The following is a 25,966-nucleotide window of genomic DNA, read 5'->3' on the forward strand; positions in this document are numbered from 1 at the left end:
TAAAAGCCCTCTTAATGAACACCCCTCAGATGCGATCACCCCTCTTTTACAGCCAAATGATAATTTCCCTTTGCATAATAAAAGTATGTACAGGGTAACCATAATTAAAGGACCCTATTTTAAAGTAGCCTACAGGCAAAACCAGTCATTAGAAAATTGTGAAATTTTGTGGAGGACTTTATGAAGTGATGGGACTTTGTTTGGGGGGGGGGGGTAGTTGCACATGTTGCCACCAGAGGGCGTTTTATTAAGAAATGAAACATTTAAGCACACATTTACAATTCTTACAATTGTTACTGCAACAATACCTTGTTCCACACGATGGCCATCATTTTCAGATATCATGTGAAATCACAAGATGGCATGTTGCACAACTAACTGAAGTGTGTGCGCGGAAAAGTTCAGCATGTGGCATGAAATGCTGCCTTTAAGGTCAGGTAAAGTTCTTGGATTGTCACGACTTACCAGATGTTTCAAATTCAAATGCCCCCAAAGCTAAAAATCGCATGGATTTTTGGCTTTGGACAATTTCCAGAGAACTCGGAGGTCATAGATTAGGGAAGTGCCAACTGATAACATGTTCTTCTTCTGTAAAATGTGTTTTAAGAACATTCTTAACACACACACTGCAATGTTTGGAGGAGCTCCGTCTTGCATAAAGATTGTGTCTGCGAGGCAGTGATGTGCTTGCAGAGTCAGAACAATTTCATTCTGTAACACCAATGCTTATCACTTCCTGATGATCGAACATGTCACTGGGCCTGTAGAACATAACTCCTCATAGAAGTAGGGACAGAGAATAAATGATGCAGTGAATCTGCACTATACTGCCACTTTTGGCAAATACAACATAACATCTAAGATAGCGTGCAGATTTTCTGGTTTCCAAATTCGGCAGTTGTGACTATCGACTGCACCATCCAAGTGAAAATGTGCTTCGTCTGTCCAGAGGATATTTCAAGGCCATTGAATCTACCTCAACGCAAGCTAGAAACTTGAGTGAGAACTGGAGTCAAGTGTCATAATCATGTGGAAGCAACCGCTGCACAAGTGAAAGTTTGCACGGATAATATCGGAGGATATTCTGCATGATCTTGTGGACAATCGAATGTGGCCTATCCAACGTCTATGCTACATGCCTGATACCACGAGAATTTGAAGCTCTGTCCTCTTCCACCTGAAACGAAACCTCCAGTACTGCATCTATAGAACTATAGAAATGGGTTTTCTTCCTCTTCCAGGACGAACAGCCAATGATCCTATGTTTTCAAATTTCATTATCATACTCCGAAGGTTTTAACATTCATTGGACTTTTTAGAATCTTCTCCCAAATCTGATATTTTCGTAGAGCAGTTACTGCGGAATTGCTGTTTTGGTAAAATAATTTGACCAAGAAAGCTTGATCTCGTAAACTTATCGTCATTGTGAAACAAGACACATTGAGAAACAAGATCCCTGTGAATTTTTCTAGGTTTTATAACAGCTGCTACGTGACATCACATAAATTTAAATGTTTACTACAGGTATTCAAAGTGAAACACCCTGTGGTGGAGACATGTGCAACTAATTTTTCCCTCTTGAAACAAATTCTCATCACGTCATGAAGTTCTTCACCTGTAGACTACTTTAAAATAGGGTCTTTTAGTTATGTACGCCCCAGTGTTTCAGACCCCTGATTAATGGTCAAATTTCTTCAACTGGCATTTTTTTTTGTCCACAAAAGAAAGGTTTTACTGTGATATTTACCATGTTGTTTTGGTGGTAATCCAACTTTTTACTTCGTCTTTATTGTTAATATCTCATATACAAAGGTTTTTACACTTTTCACTAATACTTTTTGGGAATAATTGTAAAAAAAAAATCAGGTGATAATTGTAACTCCTTTTCTAGGTGAGCGAAGTAACACCTGAGCATGGATTGGGTGATATGAAAGAAGAGAAACCATTAGAGCGACAAGCAAAAGAAACTAAACGTGAGGAATTGCCAACAGCTCAAAGATCAGAAACCATTGATGTCTTGGGTAAGTTATGCAAGTGTTTTCTTCTTCACCTCTATGTCAGAAAAATTTGCTTCCTTATGCATTCATCACTATCCTTGTATATGTTCTGTTGTATGTGCTTGTCTTCATTTCATAGTTGAATGAGTTTTATTTATATAGGCATATGCTATTCATTTTCTATTTCCTTATGCCCAATTTTTCATGCATTCAATATGTCTTCAATCCTGATTTTTCCAGTAAGCTTGATGTTTTGTTTTGCCCTCATTTTATTAGGAAGTCTTTTTCTATTTTCATTATTTTTATGCAAATGATAACTGGAGGAAAGGAAAAGTGAGAATTAATTACAGTGTGAATAAAATAAAACTTAAAAATTCAAATATATGAAATATATTTGGAAAATTTACATGCGCCTTTACAGCTCTTGGGATTCATAGACAGAAAAACGATATAAATGATGCATGTGAAAATACTCTCTTGACCTGAAATTTACTTGCAAACAGAAAGCTACAGCTATGCAACTGAGGTAATGGTACAGTAAATTCACAACTCTTGCCAATAAATAGCAACATGTAACATAATAATTATGCCTTCAATACAAAAATTTGAATTAGTATACAGTCTTCAATCCAAAGAATGTCATTTGGTGAATTTACCACATAACATTTGAATAAAAATTTGATTAAAATTATTGATTTTTGCTACTTTTTAAAGTTTTTAAATGGCAAAGGCTTGAAAATAATATGGAAATGGTTTCAATAAACAGAAAAAAAAGAATTAATATTAATTCTTTTTTCACAGAGATATTAATATTAATATCTGTGAATTTTTATCCAAATATTACAGGGTGAATTTCTTTTGGTGCAATGAAATGAGGTACAAGTTTCACTAGTAGACACATGTTAGTGTTTATATTCTTTTCTCCTAAATGCTATTGTACATGCTGCTGTTTGTTGTATCATGATTGAGCATGCCATACTGTTACCTAAGTTGCACAGCCATAGCACTATTTATTTGCACGTTATTCTAGGTTGAAAGAATTTTCCTGTACACCCTATATAATGTGAGGAAATAATAATTAATGATAGTAGCTTCGTAACTATAAAAATGAAACTCTTCAAATGAAATTGACATTGTTTGACAGAATAATTATCAAAAATGATCAATTCTGTGAATTGAGGTTTTTTTTAATGTTAAAGTTTATGCATAGGTAACATTTTCTAAAATATTAGAGGCAACTATCGTTCTCACAAAACTTGGGAATATGATACTATGTAACTACCAAGATTAAATTCAATTGCTGATAACTGCTCTAAAGCTCATAACAATGACTAACTTCTGAAACTGTGGGAAGGTGGAGTACTAAACCTAACATTTTTCTATTATGTCGCTTTATCACTAAATTTAAATGTGATACTAGAGTTACAGAAAATGTTATTTTTAATAGACAAGTAACTACCATAATATGCGTATGTTTAGTGTTTGAAAAATTGCTGCTGTAATTTTATTAAGTAATTGATAAACCTGTGCTTTTTGACTGTTTTTTTTCCGGCTCTCTCTTTTATTTAAAAAAAAACTCATGTGTGACTAATATATGTATAATATGATTGTTGGGTATATGAGTAAATTATTTAATATAAATGGAAAACGTGGGCTATAACTGCTCAAATGTTACTGCCAAAAAGATTTCTTCTGTCAATATAACAAATATATGTAATAACTATAAAAATTGCTGAGATAAAACTTACAAAATCCTACATCTAATTATTCATTCATACGCAAGTAACCCCACTTTTGTTTTTTACCACTGTTTGTGTTGCTGAATTTTAGATCTTTGGTGTTGTTTTGTCCCATTTTTTTCATGCATGCAATATATTTGTTTGTATGAATATGAATGATATGCTGCATGAGCTTTCATTTGTTTTAAGGCACTTAATGTACTGTCATATTCCCTGTAAGTGATAAACATCAATGCGATCCACAACAAATAATGTTCACAAATGTTCAAATAAAACTAGATCACATTCCACTGTCATTAAGAAGAATTTAAAAAAATCAAACTCTCCGTGTGTTCACTAGGAGTTTATGGATTTTGAAGAATGTAAAGGTGAGTGTAATTTTTGTTTTAATGGTGTTTGAAAGTGTATTTGTGTCTTATATTTTAATGTTATTTTTTGTCTAGGGTTGCTTTTGTGCAGTAGTAGTTTGTCATATGAGTTAACTGTTAGAAGTTTTAAATTTATTCTATTTTGTCTGCAGTTCACTCATGTAAAACTGTTGACATTGAGGAAGAAATCCTGGAATCAGAAGAAGGTTCGAAAGCTATGCCATATCTAACTATAAATTTCTATTTTTTTTACAGATTCTTCTTCATATTCTACTACAGCGCTTCTGCTTGTTATGCTTCTTTTTTTTTTAACTGATTCATTTATGTGTTGCCTAAAAACTCATCGGAAGTTGAATGCATTTTAAATATTCTAAATACCACAGTAGACATTCATTTTGTTGCTATTGTGAGAGCATTTTATGCACTATGTAAAAGTAGCTGGCTTTATAATTATTCTTTTTTTCAATCAATCAATCAACTTCCAATGATCCTGTAACTGAGATAATACAATTAACTATTAAAATATCTATTGAGAGTCAAGTTAATAGTGATTCATTGTTTGCTATATTATGTTGTGTAAATAACTTTAATATAAACAATCTAATTCCAGATAATATGAGTGTGGTCTTACTGATCTTCATATTTTATGAATCTGATATGCAATCTAAAAGCTTTTGAATATTATCATGCTTATAAACACTTGATTAATATTCATCTTGAATGTATGCAACTCACACTTGCACTGAAATTTGAATGATTGAATGTTCAGTTTGAACAAATTTTATACTACGATGAAAACTATTAATTCTGTATAAAGTTTTTCTGAATAATAGTTTCATAATCATTTAAAATTCTTAGGGCTATTAAAAGGTTTTTGAATTTTTTGTTAATAAAATTTGCAGATTATTTATGCAATTTAATTTGTATAGGTAACGATAAAATACTGTTGTTGCAATCCTCTATTGACATTACATGACATTCAAATTTTATTAGTGCAAGGTGTTGATGGAATTTATTGGTAATAATATCTTAACATATTGATGTTTTAATCATTAGTTTAGAATGTTGACAAGAAGTACATTAAGCAATCATACAGTTGAATAAATCTACGACCTATTTAAAAAAATATAGGATCCATTTTATCATTCAATTGTAATTTTTGACCATAAAGGTCTGATTTCTATCATGAATTTCAGTTCTAGAAACTGGAATGAGAATTGAATATCTCTTTTATCATAGTTCATGACCAATCCATTATTTCATGGGTTTGGAATCTATGTAAATTTTTTGTGGCTGACAAAAATGATAATTTTCTGTGTTGTATTTTATTAAGAAAACATTGGTTGAGAGGGAAAAGGGAAAAGTTTTCTAATTCATAAGCAATCTATTTAGAAACAGATTTTCCTTGTGAATGGTTGCTTGATGGGGAAAAAACTATTAACATAAGCTTATTAATGTAGTTTTTCTGTTGCAGTATTTTATTTTTTGTGCTTCTATCACTGGGTGCTAACAAACTTTCATTGGTGCTTAAAAACATCAAAAATGAAGATGACAGTGGTGTAACATGTCTAACAATCAATGGATAAAAGTATAACTTGGTGCAAGTGAAGCTAGAATCTTATGTCGCCAGTCAGGAACAATTTAATGACTAATCAGTTGTGATGTCTATGATGGAACTGAAACTTACTCTTAACTTCAACATTGTGTAACCAAGCTTCAGGTGGCAGATCTAATCAACTCATATAATCATCGTTCTCACACAAAATATCAGTATTTTGGATGCGGAGTGGAAAATAAACAAAATGGTCACTAATATACTGTTCATTCTGCTCATCAAATATCATAACCATTGATGATTGTCATTGTTCACATAATCACATCATTATTAATAGTAGAATATAATTTTTGTGGCTTTTCTTCATAAAATAACAATTTGATTAATTTAGCATAAAAATTGATGCTTAATTTAATCATAATGCTGCTATTAAATATAGAGTCAACGTTTTGATATAATAAGTGTATAAGCTACATACAAGGCTGCTACATGATTACATGACATTAATATTAATTTAATACATTTGTATGACATTTATGACATCATTTGGATCATTTTATATCCAAAAACAACACATCTTTTTTATTCACAAATACTAATAAGATAATTCATTTTCGCTTTTTTTATATTAATTAAATGTTTTCAAACACTCAAACTAATTTGTTTTATAAATACAGATAACACTTCAAGATACTTTTTTTCTGTGCACTCAGAACTTTTATTATCATTAAAAACAAAAAACTGGCAGAATCATTGTGACTGCTCGAAATTGCTCTTAATCCATACTATTGTTATCGCAGCATAACCAGCACAAAATAAAAATAACAAAATAAATGATTTGAAGATGGCATGCAAATTTAATTTTGTTTGACTATATTCTTTCAATGTGAAAAACCTATATTATTATATTATGTGTACTATGTTAGTTATTTAACTTGTGTGTTTTTTTTTTTTTTTTTTTTTTTTTTTGTGATATGTCATGCCATCTTCACTCCATATACAAAAATATTTGCCACTTGATTTAACATTGAGTTATGGTGACTGCCTTTTCAATTGCCCATTAGAAACATGTTATTTATTATAGTTAAAATGTAAATTTTTACAACATGATAAATAATTTGTAACCTATTGTTTTCATGCTAGTTCTCACTTGATATGTAAGTTTTTCAGCTATAAAATACTTTATTTAATTTAACATTAACTTCAAGATACCATTAATTATAATAGAGTCCACATTATTTAGCATAATTGCATCAGAGCCAGGATTTTGTGATAAGGGGCCATTCAAGTATTACGTCTGCATTAAGGGGGTTCAGATTTTCTGACATGATGACGGAAGGGGGGTTTAATGATGATTATGTCATCACCCACACTGTATGAAAATATGAAATATTCTTAATGACATTTTATCTGTATTTGTGTATTTTTCTGTGTATTTATTTATATTCAACTGAAAAACTTGACCATGTGTGTGATGTGGGCCCACCTTGCGCTATAGTCAAGATTAGACATATCCGCAATGATTCCATCGAATTACATTGATAGCTATATAGGAAAAAATTACTCCAGTTACAGAAATGGTTCTTTTTAAGCATCCATCCATTGACTGATTAACATCTCTGGAATTTAGAGAAACCATGATGAAGATGAGAGCTCAATGCTCTATAATTTGCACCAACTGGTAACAGCAATCTATACCACTCCATCAATTTTTTTTTAAATAATGTGATCATCATACATTCCAAAGAGATCTTTACAATCTTTTCAGGGAATTTGTTAGTAAACACCCATGCCCAAACCGGGATTCAAACCCAGACCTGCACAGTCAGAAGCTAGTTCCTTAACCACTCGACTGCTAGGCAGCTTAATGCTTAAAACTTGAAACACAAGTTAAAAATATAATGTGTTCGCCATTCAGTTTGCTATTATGTGAAAAATGATCCCTATGCATTTATAGCTCAGTTCATTATAGAATAGTGGTGGTCAGACTCACTATATATGTTACGGTAAAAGCCCGAAGAGTGGTAAAACCTAGGTTTTACCGGTAAATCCTAGGTTTTACCAAGTCAAGTTGGTAAAAGCCCGAAATACGCTTGAAAACGTATACATTTCGGGCTTTTACCAAGCACTACGGTAAAAGCTGACATTTCGTAACTTTCATGAAAATTAGTAAAAATGTGAATTTTCTAATTTTTATAAATTTGAAAGCTTGTACTTTAGTAATCACAACGATCCCGATTCTAATTAAAATTTTAATTAATTAACTAATTAGTCGTTCAAATTCGTAAAAATGAGTAAAATTGTGAATTTTTTTTTTTATAAATTTGAAAGCTTGTCATTTATTAATCACAACGATCCCGATGCTAATTAAAATCTTAATTAATTAACTAATTAGTCGTTCAAATTCGTCAAAATTAGTAAAATTGCGAATTTTCTGATTTTTATAAATTTGAAAGCTTGTAATTTAGTAATCACAACGATCCAGATGCTAATTAAAATATTAATTAATTAACTAATTAGTGATTAAAATCAGTAAAAATGAGTAAAATTGTGAATTTTTCTAATTTTTATAAATTTGAAAGCTTGTAATTTAGTAATCACAACGATCCAGATGCTAATTAAAATATTAATTAATTAACTAATCAGTGATTAAAATTCGTAAAAATGAGTAAAATTGTGAATTTTTCTAATTTTTATAAATTTGAAAGCTTGCCATTTATTAATCACAACGATACCGATTCTAATTAAAATCTTAATTAATTAACTAATTAGTCGTTCAAATTCGTCAAAATTAGTAAAATTGCGAATTTTCTGATTTTTATAAATTTGAAAGCTTGTAATTTAGTAATCACAACGATCCAGATGCTAATTAAAATATTAATTAATTAACTAATCAGTGATTAAAATTCGTAAAAATGAGTAAAATTGTGAATTTTTCTAATTTTTATAAATTTGAAAGCTTGCCATTTATTAATCACAACGATACCGATTCTAATTAAAATCTTAATTAATTAACTAATTAGTCGTTCACATTCGTCAAAATTAGTAAAATTGCAAATTTCTTAATTTTCATAAATTTGAAAGCTTGTCATTTATCAACCACAATGATCCTGGTGCTAATTAAGATCATAATTAATTAACTAACTAATCATTCAAATTCATAAAAATTAGTGAAATTGCGAATTTTCTGATTTTTATAAATTTGAAAGCTTGTAATTTAGTAATCACAACGATCCAGATGCTAATTAAAATATTAATTAATTAACTAATCAGTGATTAAAATTCGTAAAAATGAGTAAAATTGTGAATTTTTCTAATTTTTATAAATTTGAAAGCTTGCCATTTATTAATCACAACGATACCGATTCTAATTAAAATCTTAATTAATTAACTAATTAGTCGTTCACATTCGTCAAAATTAGTAAAATTGCAAATTTCTTAATTTTCATAAATTTGAAAGCTTGTCATTTATCAACCACAATGATCCTGGTGCTAATTAAGATCATAATTAATTAACTAACTAATCATTCAAATTCATAAAAATTAGTGAAATTGCGAATTTTCTGATTTTTATAAATTTGAAAGCTTGTAATTTAGTAATCACAACGATCCAGATGCTAATTAAAATATTAATTAATAAACTAATTAGTGATTAAAATTTCTGAAAATTAGTAAAATTGTGAATTTTTTAATTTTTATAAATTTGAAAGCTTGTAATTTAGTAATCACAACGATCCTGATGCTAATTAAAATATTAATTAATTATTTAATTAGTGATTAAAATTCGTGAAAATTGGTAAAATTTCGAATTTTTATAAATTTGAAAGCTTGTAATTTATTAATGACAATGATATTGATGCTAATTAAGATCATAATTTATTAACTAATTAGTCATTCAAATTCGTGCAAATCGGTATAATTGCGAATTTTCCAATTTTCATAAATCTCAAAAGATTTTATAGCTAGTCCCGGGGGGGGGGTTACCAGTTGCAATCTGTAAAACAAATGGTGGCCATGGTTCGATACGCTCGCGTGGTATAAATTAGAGCTTGTCTTTGAATCACGTCCATTTTTGCCAGGCGCCGAGCAGAGGGGGTAGAAAACCAGATGGGAGCCCCAAGGGCAATCTGTCGATGCAGTACAGTTCTGTAGAGGGTGTTCCCCAGATTACGATGGTATCCCCACCCTGCACCCAATAATCGTCTGAAATGATCTAGCGTATTGATAGCTTTTCTAAGTAAGTAATGTGAGTGTGTAAAAAATATTAGCTTGTTGACGAACCATATTCCGAAAATTTTGAGACCTTTTTCGGCAAACTTAATTTGTTCCCCGTTAGTTTTCATAGCGGGACTCTTTTTCCTCTTGTTTTGCCAGAGAAATGAGGACTTGGATGGTTCCACTTGCAGATCATTTTGTTGTAAACATTTGGAGATCTGTGTCAACGCAGCGTTGACAGAGGCTGTAATTTCAGTGGGTTCCTTAGCAGACATCAAGAGAAGGAAGTCATCGGCAAAGGCTTATGCTGTGATCCTCGAGGCCCACTGGAGTAGAAGTAATGAATCGAATGTAGTATTCCTAGAAAGCGGGTCCGCCACATAAGCCCTGGGGGCAACCTCAAACCAACCTTTTGGATGCTGGTGCTGTACTTATATTAAGAGAGCGTCCCGAGAAAATGTCCTCCAAAATATTTCTTAGCTGAAGAGGAGTAGACATAATTCGAAGGCTATTAGTTATTACCTCATGAAGCACACAATTAAAAGCTCTCTTAATGTCGAGGGAGATAACGATGTGAGTAGATGTTCCTTCCTCCTATTCTCAATCTGTTCCATTAAATGAAGGGCATCATGTGTTGAGTGAGCCAAACAAAAACCAAATTGAAAAGATGAAGGAGGCCGTCCTGGTCAACATAGTAGGAGAATCGTTGTATAAAAAGTTTTTCGAGCACCTTTCTTCTGTCCATCTTCAGGGTGATTCAGAAATGATGGAAAAACTTCAAGAGGCGATAGTACTCACCAACACAAACAATTGTCATCAAAGAATGCATGGTCTAACATGAAACGCAAACGCGGGAGCGCGTTTCGAAACGGCTGCTCCGCAAACATTAAAACGGCATTCCTGTTGAAAATTATCTGGAGATAAAGAACACGATGTGTGTGCATGCAAATGTAACCTGGGAAAAAAGAAGAAACAGTACTCAAATCTGCGTCACAGTGAATAAAAGGCGCGGACTTCAGCCTTGTAAATTTATGCCAGCGTGCAACCGTTCTAACAGTTGTAACGTACTGGATAATGACACACTTTAGTAATACTGAGTCCACGCCTTTTATTCACTGTGACGCAGATCTGCATACGGTTTCTTTTTCTTCCCCAGATTACATTTGCATGCATGAATGGCGTTATTTTTATTCCGATAAATTTCAACGGGAATGCCGTTTTAACGTTTGCGGAGCGGCCGTTTCGAAAGGCACTAGCGCGTTTACGTTTGATGTTAGATTATGCATTCGTTGATGACAATTGTTTGTATTGGGTGAACTATCACTTCTTAAAGTTTCTCCCATCTTTTCTGAATCACCTTGTATTATTCGTAAGACCTCATGTCCTTCAAATGGTGGCTATGCAAGAGGGCTGTTCAGATGGTTGTTTTGGATCGGTATTGATGCACACAACTCTGGGAAAAGGCTTGCCAGATGTTTCTCTGTTATAGCTTTTGGTGTGGAGATGGACTGCATTGGAAGTTGCATCTGCGTTCGCCTGGGTCGAAATACTGCCTTATAGGGCATACCATATTCCGTAGCAGCTTGCGTGCAGAGCCTATTCCAGGAGCTGGATTTGGTTTGTATTATTGCTCGTTTGAAAAGTGTTCGAGCCCTTCGAAAGAAGGCCATAGTGATTCAAGTCCAGCCATTTGAGATTGGTACATTCTAGGAGGAAAAGGGAGATTAAAAAGACAGCATCTAGCTGTCTTTTAACAGGGCCGGATTAAGATGTTTGGAGGCCCTGAGCACTTGAATTATTTTGGTGTCCCCCACCACCCGGTCCTTACAAGTATATTTTACTCGACATTGAACCTATAAATAAATAAATGAAATTTTATACTTCCGAAGTAATTAATCTGAGGCAGAATTATAGTGTGAATATTTCTAAGCACGGGCATTGAAGGTGTTTCCCCCTTTTAGCTAACGCTTTTCTTTTCCTACTTTCAAAGGCTTTGATAATATCCGATGATGATGTCTCTCGCCGCTATTACTACGAAGGTTTTGACTGCTGGAAGATAAATCCAGGAAAGAACATTTAAGCGCCCTTGTGCGGACCCACGTCCTCTCACTTGCCGGGTGAGCGTACTAGACCACAAAACCAACGAATCCTCTTTGCTTGGAGCTTGTGTGCGCTGAATGGAGCCGTACATAGACAGCCAGATCTAACTCAGGCCGAAGCTCACAATTTCTGACATTGCCACGAGATGGTAATTTATCCGAAAATGATGTCACTCTCTGCTGCGAAAGTTTTGACAGCAGTCTGGCTGTCTATGTACGGTCCCGTTCAGAGCACACGAGCTGCAAGGAAAGAGGATTCGTTTACTTGTACTTTGTAGTTCAGTGTGCTCACCCGGCAAGTGAGAGGAAGTAGGTTCAATTCCCCGCAAGGCCAGTTGAATTTTCTTTTCTGGATTTATCTTAGCATCAGCCAGCTGTTAAAAAAAACCTTCGTATGGATAGCGGAGAGTGACACATCATCTTCGGAAAAACTAAACTGTCTCACGACGGTCCCAGGCGGCGGATAAGCTCGATCCACCCCTGGGAGGAGGACAGTGCTAATAAGATAATACCTCACGCGTGAGGCCTTTCAAAATATCTATAGTAAAGCACACTTTAAAAGTGCTTCAAACTTCCCGTAGAGTAGATAACTGTCCGACAAAATTTAGCAATTTTTTTGTGAAAAAAAGAGTAAAAAGTTATTGATGCAGGATAGTTCAGACAAGTGGTTTTGAATATGGCTGGCTTTTTTTTCACACAAGATTTCTAGCAGTTCCAAAAATTGTAGAAAATAAAATGGAACAACTCCTACTCACTGCGCTTGGAACCCACGCTGCCCAAGCAATGACAATGATTTAGAGAACATTTCTTTGAACCAACTTTGATTGGAAATTCGTTTAAAGATAATTAATAGGAATAAGATTTTTGGCTATTCGAAAAACACATTAGCTGGAACAATTACTATAAATTAAATTCAATAAATTTCCCAAGACAATCGTAATAAATCATTTTCAGAATGTGTAAATTACAGTTATTACGATTGAATATATCACAACACTAGATAATAACATACTTTTTCCAAAATTTGCCGATTGGTTTTGGTTGTTCCCAAGATGAAAAAATCCCGAAATGAGCTGTATAATTACTGTTTACTGCCAATGATCATTAAAATATCCGGAACGTGTGCACTCGATGGCGTTGAGAAAATTAGAAAACTTCATGAACTTGAATGACTAATTAGTTAATTAATTATGATCTTTATTAGCACCAGGATCGTTGCGATTGATAAGTTACAAGCTTTCAAATTTATGAAAATTAAAAATTCGCAATTTAACTAATTTTGATTAATTTGAACGACTAATTAGTAAATTAATTAAGATTTTAATTAGCATCGGGATCGTTGTGATTAATAAATGACAAGCTTTCCAATTTATAAAAATAAAAAAATTCACAATTTTACTCATTTTTACGAATTTTAATCACTAATTAGTAAATTAATTAAGATTTTAATTAGCATCGGGATCGTTGTGATTAATAAATGACAAGCTTTCCAATTTATAAAAATAAAAAAATTCACAATTTTACTCATTTTTACGAATTTTAATCACTAATTAGTTAATTAATTAATATTTTAATTAGCATCGGGATCGTTGTGATTAATAAATGACAAGCTTTCCAATTTATAAAAATAAAAAAATTCACAATTTTACTCATTTTTACGAATTTTAATCACTAATTAGTTAATTAATTAATATTTTAATTAGCATCGGGATCGTTGTGATTAATAAATGACAAGCTTTCAAATTTATAAAAATTAGAAAAATTCACAATTTTACTCATTTTTACGAATTTTAATCACTAATTAGTTAATTAATTAATATTTTAATTAGCATCTGGATCGTTGTGATTACTAAATTACAAGCTTTCAAATTTATAAAAATCAGAAAATTCGCAATTTTACTAATTTTGACGAATTTGACCGACTAATTAGTTAATTAATTAAAATTTTAATTAAAATAGGGATCGTTGTGATTACTAAATTACAAGCTTTCAAATTTATAAAAATCAGAAAATTCGCAATTTTACTCATTTTGACGAATTTGAACGACTAATTAGTTAATTAATTAAGATTTTAATTAGCATCGGGATCGTTGTGATTAATAAATGACAAGCTTTCAAATTTATAAAAAAAAAAATTCACAATTTTACTCATTTTTACGAATTTTAATCACTAATTAGTTAATTAATTAATATTTTAATTAGCATCTGGATCGTTGTGATTACTAAATTACAAGCTTTCAAATTTATAAAAATCAGAAAATTCGCAATTTTACTAATTTTGACGAATTTGAACGACTAATTAGTTAATTAATTAAGATTTTAATTAGAATCGGTATCGTTGTGATTAATAAATGGCAAGCTTTCAAATTTATAAAAATTAGAAAAATTCACAATTTTACTCATTTTTACGAATTTTAATCACTGATTAGTTAATTAATTAATATTTTAATTAGCATCTGGATCGTTGTGATTACTAAATTACAAGCTTTCAAATTTATAAAAATTAGAAAAATTCACAATTTTACTCATTTTTACTGATTTTAATCACTAATTAGTTAATTAATTAATATTTTAATTAGCATCTGGATCGTTGTGATTACTAAATTACAAGCTTTCAAATTTATAAAAATCAGAAAATTCGCAATTTTACTAATTTTGATGAATTTGAACGACTAATTAGTTAATTAATTAAGATTTTAATTAGCATCGGGATCGTTGTGATTAATAAATGACAAGCTTTCAAATTTATAAAAAAAAAATTCACAATTTTACTCATTTTTACGAATTTTAATCACTAATTAGTTAATTAATTAATATTTTAATTAGCATCTGGATCGTTGTGATTACTAAATTACAAGCTTTCAAATTTATAAAAATCAGAAAATTCGCAATTTTACTAATTTTGACGAATTTGAACGACTAATTAGTTAATTAATTAAGATTTTAATTAGCATCGGGATCGTTGTGATTAATAAATGACAAGCTTTCAAATTTATAAAAAAAAAATTCACAATTTTACTCATTTTTACGAATTTTAATCACTAATTAGTTAATTAATTAATATTTTAATTAGCATCTGGATCGTTGTGATTACTAAATTACAAGCTTTCAAATTTATAAAAATTAGAAAAATTCACAATTTTACTCATTTTTACTGATTTTAATCACTAATTAGTTAATTAATTAATATTTTAATTAGCATCTGGATCGTTGTGATTACTAAATTACAAGCTTTCAAATTTATAAAAATCAGAAAATTCGCAATTTTACTAATTTTGACGAATTTGAATGATTAGTTAGTTAATTAATTATGATCTTAATTAGCACCAGGATCATTGTGGTTGATAAATGACAAGCTTTCAAATTTATAAAAATTAGAAAATTCACATTTTTACTAATTTTCATGAAAGTTACGAAATGTCAGCTTTTACCGTAGTGCTTGGTAAAAGCCCGAAATGTATACGTTTTCAAGCGTATTTCGGGCTTTTACCAACTCGACTTGGTAAAACCTAGGATTTACCGGTAAAACCTAGGTTTTACCACTCTCCGGGCTTTTACCGTAACATATATATTCTTGAAGGGCAATCGAAGTTGCAGGATCAACCTTGGGTGGGGCATAAAAGAGGGGGGGGGGAATAGAGCACAATGAATTTTTTTTAAAGAGAAATTTTGAGTTTTTACCCTTCAAATAGCATTGGAATTATCATAAATTAACTATAACAACAAAAAGGGTATTTTTTTTCGGTATTTGAATCTTTTTCAAACAATATTTTTTTGCATCGGAAATAAATTTTTTATCTTCTTGGGGAAGGAAGACACCAGCTCTCCCTGCATAAGCATCTGATCCTAATATGCTGTAAGAGATGGGGGGGAGGGCACAGAGCTGACAAAATTTTGCTGATAATAGGGGTGGGGGGTCAAAAATGACTATAAATCTGCTGACATAATACTTGAATGGCCCCTATATGAGCAGTGCAATTGATAACTGTATCCTAAAAAAATACAGAAACTGACCAAGAAGTCATTTTTAGTCATTAAGCTCCATTTTTATTTGTCACTAGCTATAATACCCGACGCTGCCCGGGTTTTCTTCAGTGAGGCTTTTTGGATCACATGATTTCCCTTCTTTCTTTGAAGAGCATACAAACCGTGGCTAAGTTAACCAATATGGCGATTCTTGAAAGAAACAAATCCAGAAACGTAGAAATGAAAAATTTTTTTTTTCCTTTTTTTAAGGGGCGTTAGTTATTTCGATGCCCCCCCCCCCCGAACTTAAAGTTATTCATCTGCCTGTTTTCAGCTTCCAAAAATGCTTAATTAAAGCTGTGGAATGTTTCTATGCACTTTTACGGGCCCATAATTAATTTTAAAAAAACATCTTAAACATGAATTTATGCAGTTAAATATCAAAAGACAATATGGAGACATTAATTTTCATGCATGAGAAAATATGAATAAAAAGTTGAAATTGATGTTATTGTCTGAATATCCAACTCAAAAAGCAGGTCTGGCTAATTACTTCATATTTAATTTTCTGGGCTTCTTATCTCTAAGCGAACTCAGTATTTAAAAAATCGAGAATTCTATACAATTTTAAAAATTACTGATGTGGCAGGAAACCCCACTAAATTCCCGCATTTCTATAGTAAAATCGGCAATTTTAGCAATGATTTCTATGGGATCATCCTTTGCCTGTCCCTCAAGGTGATGCTGATGAATATTCTGACGATTATTGAAAAAGTGGCAAGCCATTGTAAAGGCATAAACACGTCTGAAACGCATTGCTAGGGAACCACGGTAACCAAAGTAAACGTTCCGAATGTGATTGTTGAAGTCTAAAACCCATTGTTGCCCAACAGTTTTTTGTCCATTTGGGGCATTTGCCCCGCTCTGACAAAATTTTAAAGTAGCCTATCGTTCAAGTCGGGTCCCATTTGGTATATATGCAAAATTTGGTGACGATTGATCTAAAATTGTATATTTGTATAGAGAACATACACACACACACACAGACAGACAGGCAGACAGAAAATCAATTTTACATATATAGATTTGCTTCCCCTGTAGGAAGTCCATTGTGAATGTACAGGCGTCATAGTGACTACTATGGCCTGATGAGAACAGCAAGGATAGGGATAGGAAGTTTTTGTTAACAGGTGTGTTGGGTACACATCCTAATTTGCTAAACAGTTTGTAGTCTGATAACAGTAACTTATTGGGGGGGGGGGGAATTTGGTGCTATCTCAGCTTCAAAATAAATAAGAAAACGAAAGTTTGGACAAAAAATTAATCAATAATGTAAACCGAAATCCTGATGACTGCAGGCCAAAATGAATTTTTCACCATGGTGTGATATATGTTCAGTCTGTGCATTGTAGAAGTGGTAAAAATATGCAAATGTACATTATCGTGTTTCCAGTAAATGACACCTACTGTATATGATTTGATCAGCTGGTAATTAATCAACTTTAATCACCAAAATCAAAATTCTCAAAACATTAGCATGCTGCTGGCCATTTCAATTTTATATCAATACTAGTTATAATACTCAGTGCTGCTTGAGTTTTCTCAATGTACTGGGTATATTAATAAAGTGACAAAAACTATTTTAAAGAAATGAATATGTCTGATAAGATGTTGTTTAGGAACCACAGTAACCAAAATAAACATTCGGGAAGTCATTCACAAAGCATTGTTGCCTGGCAGTTTTTTTCCTATTTCGGGCATTTGACCTGCTCTGATGAATTTTTAAAGTAGCCTGTGGTTGAAGTCAGGTCCTGCTTCTGTATATATACAAAATTTGACAACAATCAGTCTAAAATTGTAGATTTGTATAGAGAACATACATACGGACAGACACACACGAAAAATCAATTTTATATATATAGATTAATTATCCAGTAGAGTATATCAGTGATTCTCAAAATAAAGTTTATAATTAAAATTTTAAAATTTTTTATGGTTTTTCATAATGGATTTCATCTATCATTTTTTGAAACTACGAAGGCATTAAATGCAAAATGCAACTTTAAAAGCATTGGATATGGATAATTGGAGATCTAATTCACACATTTTACTAGCACTTTTTTCTATTGATATGCTATGATTAGAGCATCAAACCATGAAAATAGCTTGTATACTTATATACATGCTCATTCTGAAAATTCTGTCTGGATGCAGATTATTTGCGACATAAAAAAACCACTATGCACCAGTAAATACAATGTATTAACCCATGTTTATAATGACATAGGGAATATAATGACATGATCTAGTATTTGGGTGGACATTCATGGCTCAATGGACATTGTATTTCTGGGTTTCACTCAACTTCTTCATACCAAATTATATGTTCAATTGCAAATTCAAGATAGACGTTCAGTTACTATGTCTACGTGTGGGTGGTTTCTTTTATCATTCCATTATTTGAACTGTGATGAAAATTTTTTTGGGCTGTTTGAGTTTGTTGTGACTGAATGAATAAACTCAATATTTTACTTGCATTTATTATGAATTTACTTGAATGGTGTCTCCTGAAGAAGCCTTGTCACTCATGCAAGCAAAACATCAAGGTTAGTCATTTGTTCCCAAAGGCTAAACAACCTTAAATCTTTCCATCACAGTACAAATTATGGCTGCATAAGCCTGATATTTGCTCCCTCAACTCTTTTAATTGAATGCATAGTCATTTGGAATCTTGTTCAACATTAAGTTGCAGTTTAGTTTGCTCTTATGTGCATAAATTTAATGAAAGGGGGAAATAAAGATCAAGTGGTATCTCAATTAGTCAGTCATGTTTATATAATATATTCATATTAATGCATTTAGGCTAATCTTGAAATAATTGCATCAATTAACTGTTATCAAGTTATACATAACTAATTGCATAGACTAAAAGAAGAAGTGTGTTTTTTAATTAAAATTTCTTGTTATTGACAATTTTTTTAAACATTGTCAGATCTTGAATATGCACAGGGCTTGGAAGGCAGTCACCAGTACATCAATATTCAAGTCAAAACCTTGAAAAAAATTTATTCTATTTCCATTTCAGACAAAAAGCACAGATCCAAACTTTCCCTTCAAAAACAGACAGAAGTGGAAAAAATAAAGCAGATAATTGATGTAGAGTTTACAAGACCAAAGGAAGAGGCTATCAACATTGATATCACCAGCTCCACAACTGACACACAAGCTAGGGAAACTGTCATGAAAACAAAAACACAAAAACACACACCTGAGGATCAGGATATTGTTGACATAACACTAACATCTAAAGGTTTGGTTCCTATTGATATAAACTCAAAACAAATTGATAAAAAGCGTTCAGAGGTAAGCATAGATCACATGATTGTAACTGAAAACTCTGTAGATTTAGCTAAAGATACACAGGAAGTGTTGGAAGAAGAAGTTGAACAGTTAACAGAAGAGCCATTGGAAGACAAAGTGCAACCACATACTGATTCTAAAAGAAGACCTAAAAAGTTCGGTTTGGTTTCTAAAAAAATTCCAAAGCTGAAACAAGAAGGTGATGTTAAAATGGAAGAAGAAAGTGAAGATGAACAATTCATCATTACTGAAAAGCAGATTGAAAAAGAAACTGGAGAGATTGAGGTTATATTTGAAGAAAAGTCTAGGGATAAAACTGAGATCATTGTTGACTCTAAGGGAAAGAAAAAACAAGTGACCAAAACTTCAACAGTTTTAAAAAAAGTTAAAGATGAATTCTTAGAGGAAACATTGTTAGAGTTGAAACCTGAAGAAAAAACAGATCTAGAAATATTAAGTAAGAAAAAAACTGACATTAGTTTGAAATCAAAGAAAAAAGAAATCAAGATGCCAGAAGACAAATTCAAAGAAAGAGTGAAAGTTGAACTCAAGCCCAAAGATATAAGGGAGGTAGAAGTAGGACCAGTAAAACAGCCAAAAGTGGAACATGAATCAAATGCAAAGGAAATAGACACAGTTGATAAAAAGTGGCAAAAAGATAAGTTTAATGAAAAGATAGATATTGAATTGAAACCAGAGGAAAAAGAAAAGTTGGAAGTTGAGCTGAAGTCTGAAAAGAAAACCAAGGTGAAACCAAAACCAGAAGGGGATTTAAAAGTGAAAAAGAAGTTCAAGGAAAAAGCACAGTTGGAGGTTCAACCAAAAGAAATAAGTGAAATGAAACTGCAATTGGTTGAACATCCTGAAGAGAAACAAATATCAGACATCAAAGAATTAGAAGTAGAAACTGATGTGAAAAAGAAGCCACAAGATAAATTTGAAGAAAAGGTTGATATTGAATTAAAACCAATGAAAAAAGAAAAAGTGGAAATCACATTTGAGTCAAAAGAAAAAGTAGAAGCTAAGATTAAACCAGAAAAAGAAGAAATAGAGAAAAAGTCAAAAATTGAAGAAGTAGAGATCAAACCAAAAGAAAAATCAGCAGTAGAAATCAAATCTGAACCAGTAGAAAAAGAATTAGAGATTAAGAAAGATCTAGAAAAGAAAGAGATAGATGTTCAACTAAAACCAGAGAAAAAGAAAATTAAAAGAAAACCAAAAGATAAAGTGGAGGTCATAGTGGAAAAGAAAAAAGAAATTGAGAGCAAACCAAAAGAGATAAGCGAAACAAAGATGAAACCAGAAGAGATAGATGAAACAAAGGTGAAACTAGGCGAGATAGATGATACAAAGCTGAAACCAGAAGAAATAGATAAAATAAAGGTGGAACCAGAAGACCAAGCAGAGATTAAGAAAAAGCCAAAAAGAAAGGAAGCTATCTCCAAACGAAAGAAAAAAGAAGCACAGGTGAAACCAGAACGTGAGGAAGGAACAGATTTTGAGACAAAAGCTCAGCTTGAACTGCAGAAAGAAGAAACAGAAATAAATTTGGAGAAGACTTTTGTGACAGGTGAGAAGATAGGTATGCCAGAAGAGAAATTACTTGATGTTAGTGTTCTGTCTGCAGGAAAGAAAAAGCCAGATAAAACATTTGTAAAATTAACAAGAACAAAGAAGTTTGAAGAAACAACAGAAATTGAATTGAAACCAGCAGATGGCATTAAGGCAATTGATGATGAAGAGAAAATTGAAGAAAAACCAGAAACGGTAAATGAGAATGAGCAACCAGAGGACAAAGAAAAAATTGATATTCCAGTTGTCAATAAGAAAAAGGCAAGGAAACCATTAAGCGATATTGAAAATAAATCAAAAGGAAAGTTAGAACTTCAAAGAAAATCTCTGAAAAGTGCAGAAATTCAGCTGGAATCGGGTGAGAAACCAGTGGATGAAAATTTGAAAGATATTGAATCAATTGAAACTGAGATCGAATCAATTGAAACTGAGATCGAATCGAAAAAGAAATGGAAAGAAGAAATAGCAATTGAGCTGGAGAAAAAGCCAGAAAAAACTGAATACTTCAGGGATATGACAAAGTTAGAGTTTGATGAAAAACCAATTGAGCTGGATATAAAGAAACTTTCAGATGAAGAAATAGATTCTGAAGCAAAAATGAAAGAGACTAAAAGTTTGAAGAGGAAAAAGAAAACAGATATCCAAAGGAAAATAATAGAAAAACAGTCATCAGAAATTCTCACAGATATTGAAATTGACAGCTCTGTCAAAAAACAGCCAGAACAAAAAACAGAGCTTGAATTGATGAAAAAGAAAGACATTGAAATGAAAGAGAGCAAATCAAAAGCAGATGAAATTCCACTATTTCATGCAGAGGTTGTCCAACAAGTGCCAGAAGAATATTTGCCCGAAAAAATGATAGCAAACGTTTCTTATGTCACTCGACAACCAGTTGAAGTGATGTTGACAAATCCAGAAGAAAATGTCAAACCCACAATGGACCAGAAAACTTTGCCCTCCCAAGCTGTGGCCAGCATTTCTGAAGGAAAAGCTATTATTGTTTCTTTTGCTGAAACTGAAGATAGGGAGTCAGCTCTCAGTGAAAAGCCTTTGATGACTAAGCAGGCTGGAATTCAAGTATCACCCAAAGATTATATAGTTGTGTCAGAGGTACAAACCTCTATGATGGAGGAAAGACTTAAAATTCAGCCGTATGCTAAAGCCACTGCAAAACCTGCTTTCCTCCTTGGTAAGCATGTTGTTGTGGAAGAAACAAATGTGGAAGCAGCAGTATCTAAAATGAAGTTGCCAGTAGTTAATAAACAAAAAGGAATTGAAACAGTTACTCCTTACCATCCGGTTTTAGTGGAAGAAACATTTGTGGAGAATAGAGAACATAGAATATCTCCAGAAAGGCATGAAGTAGCTCAAGCAAATATGACTGTTAAACCACAACAATCTGTTCAGGTTGTAGAAATACACTCAGAACAAATATCCACAAAACTTGAGCAAGAACTAATGACTTTCCATAAAGCTGTTCCTGAAGTAGTTCTTCAGGAAGCTATTTCAATTCAACAAAGTAATGCTGCTGATTCTGAAGGAACTGTGTGTTCAATAAAATCTGAAGTAGCAACTGCAGTGCAATCCTTAATGTTGGGCCAAGGGATCTCTGTTTTTGAATGCTCACCTGACTTCAAAGAAGGTACTTTTGATTCTAGTCTAATACCTAGAGAAAAAACTGCTACAGAAAGCATAACTGAAGGCACATCTATAGAAATTAGTGACATGGTTGTACTGGGTCAGACAAAAGAAATTACAGACAAGTATCCCAAAGCTGATTCAGCAGAAGTAACATTCAGTTTGAAGGACAATCTCACTATAACCGAGGTTACATCTGATGTCAAAGAAGGAGAGCTTAAGGAAGACTCAAAACTCTTGGAGCAGTCGATTCATGCTAGTGTAATACCAGATAAAGCACTGATGATATCAGAGGTTGCAATACATGAGAAAGAAGGCCTTCATATACCAGCAACATTGAAAGAATTGTGCCTGCAACCTGAATTATTGCCTCAACTTGCACTGCAGGTGTTTGAAGTAGAATCAACAGGTATTCAAATAGAGTTATCAATGAAAATTCAAAAAGAAACTAAAAAAGCTGAAGCATTAATTTCTACAAAAGAGGCATTAGTTGTCACAGAAAACAAAAGTGAATCTTTTGAAGAAAAATTTGAAATGCCAATGATGCCTAAACCTGTGAAGGCAAAGAAAGGTGGCACACCAAATTTGGCTATTACAATTACAGAGACCAAAACTGCGGAATCTGAAGATATTTTATCTCAAGAGAAATCAGTTCCAAAATCCACGAAAATACTCTTTGTGCCAGAAGAAGCTATTTGTGTAGAAGAGATCAGTTTGGTAGACAAAGAAGGTCCAGTTCAATTAAAGTCTAAACCAAACGAACAGTCATTAGTTGCTGCTTTGATACCTACGGAAGCCTTAAACATAATGGTGGATGATGTGTTATTGAAAGAATCTGAGTTAGCTTTGGAAAAAACAGAAGATTTCAGTGCAAAGGTATCTTTGCAAGAGATAGATCAAACAGTTTGTGTGATTCAAACTGGAACAGAAAGCAGGGAGGAAGGAATGGTGGATTTCAAAATTGAGAACTATTCTCAAGCCAAAGAAGACTATGTTCCTCATTTGGCAGTATCAGTGACCACAACAGAACTTGAGACAAAAGAAGAAGTTCTCAAAATTGAGAAAGATGTGCAAGTGAAGGCTGCAATTTCTAAGATGAATTTCATAGAAAAAACAGCGTATTCTGTAAGTGAGCATCAGGCTATAGATCAAGAAGGAAAATGGTCAAAAGAATGGAGACCAGAAAAGAAATATGCCGAAACTGAGTTGCAAACACTGCATGCATTTAGTGTTACAGTCAATGAAGCTAATGTAGCAGAAGATATTTTGATAATTGAATCTCAAGCAGTGGAAAAAAATTTAGATGTAGAATTAGTATCTGATGAAGCATTGCAGATAACAACATCTGAAACTCAAATCACAGAAGAAGAAATGGTCATGGAAACTCCACTTAAGGTAAAAGCAGTGAAGGATTTTGTACCCGGTAATGCTCTAGAAATTATTGAAAGTGAAACTGCTGTGAAAGAAAGTGAATTTCATCCTCTTGTAATGCCTTATGGTAGTAAATTAACTATGAGAACTCAATACAAGCCTGATCACGCGGTTTTGGTTACTGAAACCTCAACAGAAATAATGGAAGGTGTACTGAAACCAACAGAACTGCCTATTTTTAACAATCTGACTGTCAGCCTTTCTGAATATGAAGCTACAATTGTCAGAGAAACATCAGTCTCTGATACTATAGGCAGTCTTATGAATGACATTCCAAAAACTAAGAAAGCTATGGTTAATATTGAAGGAGAAGCAAAAGCAATTGAGATTACAGAGGTCAAAATAAGTGACTTTGAAGAAGAACTGACTAGAGTAGATCAGCCAAAACCACAAGTAGCTGGAGCGCAAGTATCTGCAAGTGAAGCTGTTTCCATCATTGAAACAGTATCTTCTCAAAAGGAAGGAAAAGTTGATGAATTTAAGCATCCAGCTCACCAAAAAGCTTCTCAATCACTACCATTTGATCAAGCAATCACAGTTGAACAGACTGAAACTGTTGTATCCCCTCAACAGCTGATGCAGAAACAGCCAATAACTGCAAAGGCTCATATTGATCTACCTACAAGTAAAGCTCTCCAAATTGGAGAAGTTCTGCCTACACTTTCAGGTGAAGATTTGGTACTACCTGTTCCACCTGATCAAAGGAGTGCTGCAAAGAATTGGGAAACAGGAGAAAGTATTATGGTAGAGGAGGTTAGGCCTGTAGATGTTCTTGAAGAATATAAGAAAGTCTCAGAAAAAACAGAAACAGCAGACTTACATGTTGAAGGATTCTCAGTTACATCTGTAATAGAAGTTCAGTCAGGGGATAAAGAGTCAATAATAGAAGACTTCAAACTACCCTCACAAAAAGTAATATCACCTTCATTCAATATAAGTGAATCTTTAGAAGTTTGTAATGTGCAATCTGGGGAAACAGAAAAATTACTCAAGTTGAAGGCTTTGCCAGAAGGAGATAAATTGAGTATGTCTATCCCAGAAGAGCAGGCATATTTTGTGACAGAAACCACCACAAATACCTCTTTAGATGAACTCAAACCGGATGTTAAACCTATAATGAATACAGGGGAAGTTGGGATTGAATGTAGTAAATCTGTAACAATCACTGAAATCACTGTAGGTTCTACTGAAGGGCTTTTAGATGTTGTTTCCCTTAAACAGCCTGTACATGCAGAGAAAGCAATTAGTGGTTCCAGTATATCACTAATTGTGTCTAATATAGAAACTGTAATCGAAACCAAACCTTTAGATGTATCTAAAGCCATTGAACTTGTAGCAAATAAAATTGTAACCCTTGATGAACATGTACAAATATCAGACACTACAACAATAGAACATGTGCCCAACATGATTGATTCAGACCTTACACAACCACAAGGGGCAAATTATTCGTTTGTTCCTCTACTCACATGTAATATTTCAGAAAATGAAGCATTAATAGGAGAATCCAATTTAAATTCAGACATTATGCCAGAAAAAAAGAAAGCACATTCATGCTTAATTCCCCATGAAACATTCCAAGTTAACATTTCTGGAACCTCTGAGAAAGAGTCAGAACTTTCTGCTGATGTCTTGCCTAAATTACACCAAGTACAAAGCCAGTTGAATATTGAAGAGCCTTTAGTGGTAGCTGAGACTATACCTGAACAGTACCCCACAGAACATAAAACAGAAGCTGCTCCTAAATCTGAACATGTTGAAGTTAGTTTGGTCAGCAGTCTACCTATCCAGATTCATCAAGCAATGACAGCAGATGGTGAAGAAAATTTATTCACAAATCCCCTACCAAGTTCTCAGAAAGCTGGTGCTGAGTTTGTAACAGAACATTCATATGAAGTTATTTTAGTGCAGCCTGAAAGTAAAGAAGAAGTACTACCAAAGCAAGAGTCTGTTGCAACCAAGAAAGCTGTGACTTCAATTCCAGAGAATGAAGTTGTTATACAAGAAGAAGTTATTATAGCTATGA

The 25,966-nt window shown here is 32.8% G+C and overlaps 1 protein-coding gene across 8 annotated transcripts in view; it reads left to right on the plus strand.

Moving 5' to 3' along the window:
• Positions 1–25,966, plus strand: part of LOC149076942 (uncharacterized) — a 341,983-nt gene that overhangs the window by 260,017 nt on the left and 56,000 nt on the right. For all 8 annotated transcript variants that reach the window (XM_089244666.1, XM_089244668.1, XM_089244665.1 and 5 more), the window contains one exon: positions 1,892–2,021. In XM_089244666.1, the coding sequence (XP_089100792.1) occupies positions 1,892–2,021 (130 nt within the window). The remainder of the gene's footprint in view (positions 1–1,891; positions 2,022–25,966) is intronic.

This window comes from Pholcus phalangioides, unplaced genomic scaffold, assembly GCF_987345545.1.
Source record: "Pholcus phalangioides strain wild (caught in Gottingen) unplaced genomic scaffold, Ppha-v1.0 ptg000015l_1, whole genome shotgun sequence".
Classification (NCBI taxonomy): domain Eukaryota; kingdom Metazoa; phylum Arthropoda; class Arachnida; order Araneae; family Pholcidae; genus Pholcus; species Pholcus phalangioides.